This window comes from Hipposideros armiger, unplaced genomic scaffold (genome assembly GCF_001890085.2).
Source record: "Hipposideros armiger isolate ML-2016 unplaced genomic scaffold, ASM189008v1 scaffold_11, whole genome shotgun sequence".
In the NCBI taxonomy this organism is placed as follows: Eukaryota; Metazoa; Chordata; class Mammalia; order Chiroptera; family Hipposideridae; genus Hipposideros; species Hipposideros armiger.
Genome location: NW_017731361.1, coordinates 2,173,890 through 2,184,137, shown reverse-complemented (window position 1 = coordinate 2,184,137; position 10,248 = coordinate 2,173,890). Strand labels below are relative to the sequence as shown.

The 10,248-nt window shown below is 49.2% G+C and overlaps 2 protein-coding genes across 2 annotated transcripts in view; both read left to right on the top strand.

Moving 5' to 3' along the window:
* ECSCR (endothelial cell surface expressed chemotaxis and apoptosis regulator) overlaps positions 1-3,392 on the top strand; it is a 12,037-nt gene extending 8,645 nt beyond the window's left edge. Inside the window, exons 2-7 of the mRNA XM_019661239.1 lie at positions 231-272; positions 593-640; positions 801-824; positions 1,338-1,475; positions 2,576-2,689; positions 3,073-3,392. Of these exons, the coding sequence (XP_019516784.1) occupies positions 231-272; positions 593-640; positions 801-824; positions 1,338-1,475; positions 2,576-2,689; positions 3,073-3,392 (686 nt within the window). The remainder of the gene's footprint in view (positions 1-230; positions 273-592; positions 641-800; positions 825-1,337; positions 1,476-2,575; positions 2,690-3,072) is intronic.
* A 1,796-nt stretch (positions 3,393-5,188) lies between these two features.
* The window catches only part of DNAJC18 (DnaJ heat shock protein family (Hsp40) member C18), a 32,858-nt gene continuing 27,798 nt past the window's right edge, over positions 5,189-10,248 (top strand). Inside the window, exons 1-2 of the mRNA XM_019661233.1 lie at positions 5,189-5,304; positions 6,968-7,091. Coding sequence (XP_019516778.1) covers positions 5,265-5,304; positions 6,968-7,091 — 164 coding nt within the window. The 5' untranslated portion in view covers positions 5,189-5,264. The remainder of the gene's footprint in view (positions 5,305-6,967; positions 7,092-10,248) is intronic.

The following is a 10,248-nucleotide window of genomic DNA, read 5'->3' as shown; positions in this document are numbered from 1 at the left end:
TTGGTATAAAACCCATGTGGGATTGGAGAAACAGGAAAGGACTCTGGGACACTGAATCATGAGGTGGTGGTGATGGTGCTGTTCAGTCACAGTCTCAGAGGAAGCCAGCCCCTTGAATTCTTTGTCAGCACAGGAGGCTTGGAAAATCAAAAGGCTTCAGTTCTTCTGTTGCCTCTGTGCTGGGGAGGAGACACACAAAGCTAGTCTGATTATTTTGCTTTCTCTTGCAGGCCACAACTCCCAGTCCACAATACAGCCCTCTGGCACTCCAGGTAAGACTCAACACAAAGGGCCTCCTCTAGCATTTAGGTCTGGGAGCTTAAGGAGGGTAAGAGGAGCTCTAGGCCTGTTTTGCATTGATCTCAGGCTATTAGGGCTGGGGCAGAGCTCTCGGGACATCTAAGGCTGAGCTCATCTAAGGACCTTTGTCAGCTTGGCCCAGTCTAACATGCCTTGAAAGAGGAGAGAAATGAATGGTTGGGGGTGGAGGGTGAGGTAGAAAGAAAGACTAGAAAACATCAGCTATAGGTAAGGAGAGGGAGACAGAGCAATAGGAGGCAGCAGACCCTCAGCCTCAGGTGATGTGTTTCAGGAGCCTTCAGTTTAAGTCTGATCACAGAGCCAACTTCTCCCAACACAGGTAAGTGTGGTTGCCGAAGGGCCAGTCCCTGTGTGCCACCCAGCCCCCTGCCCAGCCCTTCAGATTTGCTTGGGGCCCAAGGGTTCTCGTATGGGCACAGGAGTGTGGTGTCACCAAACCTGCCCTACATCCAACTCCCCCTCTGTCTCTGTCCTTGCAGGAGACAGCCCTTCCTCAGAACCAGGTAGTCCATGCCCTCCGTCCAGCACCGGTACCCCAGGTACTCTGCCACTCAGACTACAAATGCCATCCAGGGAAGGCCCAATGAGGAAGCAGACACAGTTTATGCTCGAAAGGAGAATACAGACTAGTGGGGGAACAGAGAAGTAAATAGGACCTCACATTGACAGTTACAAAGCAGGGTGAGAAGGGCTGTGATAGGCATAAGCATAAGATACTGTGGGAGCCCAGACAAATGTCAGCCACTTCGGACTTGGGGACTTGGGGATCAGGGAGGACATCCCAGAGTGAGTGAGCTCTGAAGCTGAGGCCTCAAGGAGTTAGCCAGATGAAAACTGGGGCAGAGGGTGGTAGGGTGTATTCCAGGCAGAGGGAACTGCACAGGTAAAGGCCCAGAGGTGAAAGAGAGGATGGCTTCTTCTGGAATTGAAAGCAGTAATGAAAAGGACAATTTTGGACCCTGTGTACATGCTGGCTGAGGCCCTAAGCAGGCCCACATGTGCTTCCATATCTATAGGTGCTCCAGAGAAGGCCTCACAGGTCCCCAAAGTATCCAATAATCCTGTGACACCAAGGTCACGTACCATGGATGGTCACACCCTGTCCTTTCTGGGCCTGAGTCAGTCCCAGCCACAACAGCACACGCCAGGACTTGGTGAGTACCTGGGGCTGGCAGTGAAATACACTGGGTCATGTCTGGCTGGGTTCCTTCTTCTCCTTTTCAGGGCACCTAGGTCCTGCCCTACAATGAGGGGTCTCAAGACCGGGATCCACATCAGCGGCATCCTGGTTTGGGAGAGAATAAGAGGGTTAGTGGAGAGTAGAGACAAGGACTTGGGCCTGGTCACAATGAAGGTAGAGAGAGCCTTGTCTCGGGACTGACAAAGGCATAGAGAGGGAAAGGGAGGTTTAAGGAGAACCCAAAGTGATGGAAAGGAAGGCAGAAAGGGCTACATGCTTCTCAGGGAAGGCTGGCCTTCACCCAGCATCATGGGAGGAGAGCAGGGCAGGGGTGGATACCCTGCATCTTGGCCCTGTTGTTTCATGACACAGGCATCAGTGTCCCACGCATCAGCAGCAGTAGTGGCTGCCCAGGAGGAGGTTATGTCCTGTCTTTGCTCACAACGAAGGACAACCTGACCCTTTCACTCATCCTACCCCTTGGCTCTGAGATTTTTTTCCACTCCCAGACTTATTTGGGAGGGGGGTGAGGACAACAAAACGGAACAGCACTCGGGCCTGTAGTACGAGTTGAAAAGGGGAAGAGACTGATGACCAAACCACTTTTTAAGAAGGCCAGAAACCTATGCCCTTTAGCTGGCAGCCTGGCTTGTTAGATGAGTGACTGGGGACAAACATCCAGTGTCCTTCTTTCTCTCACTTTGACCCTTGACGAAACACAGATGGCTCTACCTTGCTTAGTCTGGCTCACTCTCTCTGTGGCACAAATTCTTTTCCTCTGAGCTCCAAGGGGGTGGTGGGAAGAGCATAATGAGGGAAGCATCCTGAACTTTCTGGAGTCCTCTGGAACTAGTAACATCAGCAACCAGCAATGTCAGTCACGTGGTCCCACATCACCCAGTTCCAACATCCATCCTCATGGGATCTGGTCGGAGGGGCAGGGAAGAAGCCTTTTCTGGGGGGCATGAGCTCTGTCTGCTGTCCATTACCTGGGGAAAGCAGGAGGGGAACTAGCTGTCTCTGATAGGCTGTGTCGGTCCCTTCACTGATGCACCCATCCCCACTCCATTTTAGACACCTCTCAAAATGCTACTCCCAAACCAGCCACCATCAGCCTGAGGACACAAGAAGTCTCGACCATCCTGCCCAGCCCTACATCAGAGACGGTGCTCACTGTGGCTGCATTTGGTAAGAAGGAGGAGAAGGTGGGGTATGGCAGGGGGCCCCACCCTTGAACTGACTTGGATGCTGGGTCCAAAAAAAACAAGTTCAAATCTCATCCATTTGTTCTAGGAAGGGTTCGCTAATGAAGAAGGCTCTGGTGGGAAAGAACGGACTCTCCAGTTCTTTCTGGGTTCCATGTCCTCATAGGAGGACTGGGCAGGGCGGTGAAGCCCACTCTGGCCAGGGCAGCAGGCCGAGAGCTCACTCATTCAGCAGAGAAGGGGAATCCACACTTTGCTCTGGAGCCTGTCTACACAGCACTTAGCTGGAAAGAGAATTTGAACTCCTATTACCCCCTTTTGTCCCCTTTTCTGCCTCCCCTTCACTCCATCCTTTTCCCTGTTCAGGTGTTATCAGCTTCATTGTCATCCTGGTGGTTGTGGTGATCATCCTTGTCAGTGTGGTCAGTCTAAAGTTTAAGTGCCAGAAGAACAAGGAATCTGAAGGTACATGCCTGACCCTCGGGGCTCCCCTTTGCCCCTCTTTGCTGAGGGACCCAGAGCCAAATTCTAGGGCTAACACTCAGCTTGGAGCTGAGGGAAGGAATGGCACATCAGCACCACTAGATGAAATGGGAGGGTCCACTTGGGTGAGTTTTGAGGGGCAGGTTGGGCTTCTTCTGAGTTATAGCNCAGAGAAATATACTGGTGACAAAAAGTTCTGGTAGGGGGAGGGGGCAGGAGGAGCAGGCTACTAGTACTTGGAGCTTGTGACTCTGGAACTCCTTTTAAGACACTGGTTTACAGTGCGCTGTGCCTTCTCACTAAAAACTAAAGTTATATAACCTTATAGAGCTTAGACAGTACTTTAGCTATGCTTGATCAATAACTGACAGATGTTTTCAGAATGTAACTTGAATTGAAAGGATCATTGCCCAGCTGGAAAGAGTTCTCTCTAGCCTGGGGCACCTACAAGTTTTAAACTCCCCTTTTGAGCCTCCACCCAACAAGGGAAAGGGGTTCCCAGAGACGGTGACCTGGAAAAACACGGCCCAGGGTTTGGGCAAGCTTGAACTTGGAAACAATTCCATACTATCCAAGGGATAGCCCCGTAGAGAAAGGCAGTGGCTAAGGAAAATAAACAGACCGTAGGCTGCCCCAGGCTGGGTGGGTCCCTGGCCCCCAGCCGCCTCTGTTTACCCAGACCTGGGCTTGGTGCTTCCCTGATGATGAGGGGCCAAGGGAGCAGGAGGACCAGGCCAGCGGCTGCAGTCCCGGCTAGAGCGGAGGGACGGGAACCCAGCTGGGCGGCTCCACTTCCCTGCCTTGTTTTCCTTTCACATTGTTCGTAGGTTTCAAGAATGATTTCATTGTGGAAAAGGAGCAAACACAACCTGACCTTTGAGGTCCCACACACACAGGGGACACATATATGGGGGCGCACGTGCGCGCGCGCACACACACAGACACAGACACACACACACACACACATCTGTATAGAGGCCAGCATGCATACACACGTACTTACAAAAAATCTAATGAGGGCTTCTNGGTCTTTCTGGGTAAGATCTCAATGAATTCCAGTTAAATTTGTTTGGGGATGAACATGATAATTTTTCACTTTTGCAGACCTGATCTTTGGCCAGGGGAACTCACCTGCAGGCATGAGTTAGTAAGGACACTATACCCATCCACCTATGAAGAATTTCTTTTATTCTTTGCTAGAAGGCTCCATGTAAATATGAGTGGGGAAAGCAGGAATATTTCACTTCATTTTTACTAATCTCCTAAATCCTGGTCCTTCAGAAAAGACGGGAATTGGCCAAGGAAACGACGGGGGTGGAAGAGAGGAGAAACGTCTCAGAGGGCTCCAGAGTAGGATAGGATGAAAGATAAGGAACAGCAAAGATAGGGAGGGGCTTTAATGCCAGTTCCAATGTGTGCCTGCCTTTTTCTTCTGTCTCTACCCCTGACTTCTCGTGGTCCTTCTAATTACGCTGTCTGGAAGAGCTGGGGGGAGGAGAGGCACACCCAGACTGCCCTCTACATAAATCTACCCGTTTTCTACTTTTCACGGCTCTTAAGTTCCCAGGGTTGGGTTGGGCATCCCCCAATCCTGTCTCTGAATCTCCAACAGACATTAGCGTATATTTTAAAACGAAATCTTGACGAGAAAAATAGTCACACCGTCACCCTGTAGCCCACAGTTTGCAAAGCCTTTCCCAAGCAGGATCTCATCGCGCCTGCTTGAATGTCCCCAGCGTTAAGCTGGGCCGAAGCCCCTCTCCCCATTCTACAGATGAGGAAAAGTGCGGCTCACAGGGGCCACAATTTCCGGCTGTGAGACACTAGCGGGCGGAGCGGTCAACTACCAACAGCGCACCTCCACAGCCCTCGCTTTCAGGTGTCGAGCCCCTTACCCCGCTGCACCTCCGAGGGCTCCTTGGCGGGGAGCCTGCCGGGAGTTGTAGTCCTACCGTCCCGCAGCCCCTATGGGCTCGACTACAATAACCAGCATGCCCCGCGCTTCTCGCCCCCATATCTTTCAGCCTCAGGCGAGGGGGAGTCTCGGCTGATCTGCAGATTAGGAACCGACAGATATGGCAGCAACTCTGGGCAGCGGGGAGCGCTGGACGGAAGGTATGCCCACGTCCTGGCCAGAGGGTCGGAGAGGGCGGGGTTCGGGAGAGATCAGGAATAGGGCTCTTGAAGGTGCCCGAGGGCTGAGATCCCGGGCCTGAGGTGAAGGATGGAGGCCTATGAGAAGATGCTGAGCCTGAGTAGGGTTCCGGATGAAGTGGGGACCACCCAGGGCAGGGGTCGGAATCCAGAAACCAGGAGCACTGGCTTAAGTAGTGGAACCGGCCGGGAACCCAGAGTCATCCGTGACGACTTGTTGCCTCCGGCCCCCAGCCCCGCCCCGGCCCGTGTCCCGCCCCGGGCCCCGCGGCAATCAGGCCCCGCCCGCGCCAGGGTGGCCCGAGTACCAGCGGGGTGATGTGGTCTCCCGCGGCTTTCTTTTTCGACCCTTATCTTCACCGTCGAACTGGGCCGCCTGACCCTCGGTCTCGACTTGGTCTTATCCCTGCAGCCTGCATCAGGGTGGATAGGCCGGCCTTTTCCATCCTCCAGTCAGGCAGGATATTGATCCAGTACCTATTATGTACCCTGCATTATGTTGATCCTGCAGCAGGGATTTGGCTCAGTTCACTGAGGGAGTTTGACAGGTAAACGGACAATTACAAAACAGGGCCAATAAGTTCTGGGCTAAACACACCAAGGTCATAGATTTGGGGAACATACTGACCACGCACCCAACACAGCCTGGGTGTCGAGGAGGCCTCATGGAAAAAGTATTACATTTGATGACATAAAGGATGTGCTGGAGTTAGGCTTAGAGAAAGAATGTTGCAGGCAGAAGGAACAGCATGTGCAAAGGCACAGAGAAAAAGAAAAAGCATTGCTGATCTGAAAGGAGTTTTGTGTGGCTCAGGCATAGGCTGCAAAGGAACATGTGGTAAGATATGAGGCTAGACAAGCAGCCTGGGTCCATGATAAGAAATCTGGACAAGGGGTGGATAGTCACTAAGTGGTGTTAAGCAGAAGATAGATGTTTTTACAGCCTTTTCCATATCCTCCAGATAGGGCATGAATACTCTGCCTTCTTTGATTTGATTGCTATGGGCCTCTTTACATTTTGTAGGCGTTATGATTGACTCAATCTTCTCCCTTTAAAATATATATAACTTCTTTGTGGTCACGAGTAGCTGTTACCCTGTACATCTCCTTGATCTAGTTAACCAAATGTCTTGTACATATTAGTTCTATAACTGTTAGTTTAAAAGAATTGAATTCAACTCTACTTTAAATCTTAGTGGTGGGAGGCATTGCAACAAAAATATTATTTTATGAGCAATGTTACTTCTGACCATGGACCACAGAGAACTAGGCTTCCCTTCACTGCACGAAAGGCAAGGTATCAGGCAAATGCCTTTTGAGCCCCTTTTCTGGCTCCGAATCAAAATTGTTTGCTGACTGACCAACCACTGTAGGTATGGTGGATGTTATTATGCTTCATGTTTCTGGCATTTTAAGTTTTTCATGGTTGCCTGCATATTTTCTGTATTGTTTTCTCAAGGAAGATGTTTGTTCAGTTTTGTATGGATGCCTAAAAGTCAGCATGATGTCAATAGTCTGGCCCTCACACTCACTTGCTCATGCCTATAAGCAGCCTCCCTAAGACAAGTAGCAGAGTTGATTTGCAGGCAGACAGAGGCCTAATGGAGGGGCTGTTGTTTTCCAGCTTACATTGATGCAATTAGAAGAAACAAATACCCAGAAGATAGACCTCCTGAAAGTCATGACCCCTGTGGTTGCTGTAACTGCATGAAGGCACAAAAGGAAAAGAAGCCTGAGAATGAGCNGCAGTGTCACTGGCCCTCATATGTGGGATCCGAACCGGGGCCCTCTGGCATCCCAAGCCAGTTCTTAACCATCGCGCCACTCGGCCGGCCCCTCATTTCTTTTAAGGACTATGCTCCTATGTGCATTTCTCAACAGTGTTCTAGCAGCTCTGGGGCCTCCTTTCCTAGGCGAGGCATATATGCAAATTTCTGCCCCTGTGGGGAGCTCTCTGAGAGACCTGGGAGGTGAAGAGAAATTTTTGTCAGGTCTGCCTCGGTTTACCTGGTTTATTAAATAGAGCATAGGTGACTGACTAACCACTCCGATAGAGGGGAGAGAAAAGGCGCTGTAAACAGTGACCAGCTGTCACCAGTAAAGAAGTTTTAAATCTGGAGAGTGAGAACAGGAGGTACAATGCATTCTGATGGGAAACTCCAGTGGTGAGAGCTGTGAGAGCAAATGTTCTCTGCCTGCCCCAGGGTAGACATGCCTCACTATGGTCCTAGCTGTGGGAACAACTCTGGGAAGGCCTGTAGTGAGGGTAAGCCTGTGACTTCATAAGCCAAACCCTACCCACTTTACCCCATATAGCCATTATCTTTGCATCCTAGAAAAAGAATAAAGAGCCACAAATACTATGAAGTATTTAAAGAGAAGGTGGAAAAGAAAGCAGTTATCTGTTTCTTAGTAATGACACTGACACTCCAAACCCTGACACTGGTTTGGAGATGAATCTTGGTTGGGAAGAGTATCTGTGTATGTCTGCATGGAGTGTTTATAAGCATCTGCTAGTGGGCAGTTTAGAACACAGATTACCCATTCTGACACTATGCTATTTTCTTCTGGATTTAGACTCTGCAAGGTGATATAGGAGGGAAAGCCTAGAACAAAAAGTTTCACTCTCTCATTGAAACAATTCAAGTGGACTAAAGAAACCTACTGGATTCTAAAATCCTCTAGGGCAGGGCATATGACCTGCTCACGTCTGTAGCTCCTATGTGGTACATTGTGCCCAGCACACAGAGGTCATGAACACTGGCTCCTGAGTGCAGGAAATCTAGTCACAAGGCTGGGCTCTGCCACAGACTCGCAGCTTGATTTTGGCAAAATCACCCCCCACTTCTGAGCCTGTTTTCTTACTTTTAGAGTGAGGTGGCTGGACTAGGTGCCTTCCCTGTCTTTTCTGGTTCTGATGCTCTACAGCTCTATAAACTCTAGAGGTAGGAAAAAAAACACAATCTTAAGTAAAGATCGCTCTGGGTGGGAGCCAGAGACACATCTTAGGTGACTCTGGGCAAGTCTTTTACATTCATTCTCTGGACTTAGCTTTCCCTGGGTATTAATGTGTATAAAGGGGAAAATGAGCCCTACCTGGCCCTGTCTACCTCACAGGCTACTTGGTAGGTAAAATGATATAGTAAATGTAGAGATACTTGAGAAGTAAAAGTGCTAGTTGACAATTGTAGCAGAAAATGTGGATTACTACTGCCTAATGTGGATTACCACTTCAGGGTCAAGGCACTTGTTCCCCAGATGCTTGGGAGTGTTGGCTGCTGAGGGTTCATAGCTGGTTGATGACTGGTTGATGTGGGTGGGGGTGGGGATGAAGACCTGGATGTCTTGTCTCAATTTCTCCCCTGCCCCAATCCTGCTTTCACAGTTGTTATTCCCAGAAGCACTCACCAAATAAGCTTCAGCTTGCACATCTCAGTCTTAGAGTCTGTTTCATGGAGTACCTAACCTATGGCAGCAGTACTACAGCATTTCTAAAACATAGTTCAGGAATGTTTTACTTAAGCCACACTGCAAAAAGCACATGACTTCCTAGCCAGCTCCAGTACAAAAATCCATCACTGGGATAGAACTCTCCAGGTGACATAACAATGTCTAGAAATACCGGATTCTGTTTCAGTTGTTATTCTGACAGCCATGGGCACTTAGTTCAGCTGCTTATCAAACTGGACTAATTAGGTCAAGGACATGAGTTTCATTCTAGGTAACTTGGCTGGTGTCTCCAAAGGCCACAAACTTCTCCCTGACTCTGGACAATGTCCTGCAAATATGAGCTGTTACTCATAGGTATTTATATATGGGGGAAAGGGGGTAAGCGGGTATTAATATTGAAATTGAAAGGCTTTTACCCTGAAACTGACACTGCAGTCCCACATTAGCCATGTTGATGGTCTGGCTGCTAAATAACTACCCTTTGGGAAGGGGTTGAGGGTGAATTCACTTAATGTTAATTCTGCTCTCTAGCAAACTATGTGTGAGGGAGTTCTACTACTTATGCAAATACTAGACTCCATCTCTGACAGGAAGTCTGAATGCAGCCTTCTCTCTTCCTTGATCTCTAGACAACAGGATAGTGGTCATTTACAAGACAGCTTCCTCCCTATTCTAACACAGGACTACATAGCCCCAAAGCAGGAACAGGTGGTGGGGGTAGGGTGGTTGCTGTAGTGTATCCTCTCACGTCTTCCCCCATCCTATGGGAGGACAACCAGTAAACCAGCTCAGGTACACAGGCCCAGCTGGACAAAGGGATCATTTACTCAGTATATTTCTTCCAGGGCTGGATAGGGGCAGCATCTCAATCATAGAGGGCACACAGCAAGCCTCAGTATCATCAGCAAAAATTCACCACAGTTCAACAAGTATTTCCAAGACTAAGTAGAGAAAACTCACAGAGATCTGAGGCTGGCTCTAGGTAAAATGTTTAGTGAACAATCAATCATGGCAGGCCCCCTTGGACTAGGTCCTGCACACAATTTCCCAAAGCCAAGCTAGTACTACTTAATTCTATTTGAATCTGCTGGAAAACAGGTTTTGCTCAGTGGTCTCTCTCTTCCTGGATTTGTGGATGTCCTTTCTCACCTCTTTGAACTTCTTTCTATGAACTACTTTCTATACCTACCTCCTCACCTTCGAGAACTACCTCAGGGATCCCAATTTCCCTTCCCTTATTTACTTCCCAGTTGCTCTTTCACTCTTCCTGCTGGTTACTTTCTCCTGACACTGACATCCTGAACCCTTTGAGCCCACACCTTCCTCTTTTACCAAACACAGAGATGAAATTTGACAGTAGAAATATTTTTGTTGAATGGCTGGTGTGCTTAAACAAAAACTGGCACAGAAGTGTTCTAAATGTTGAGGTTTGGAGTTCTAAATTGGTCCTAGTGA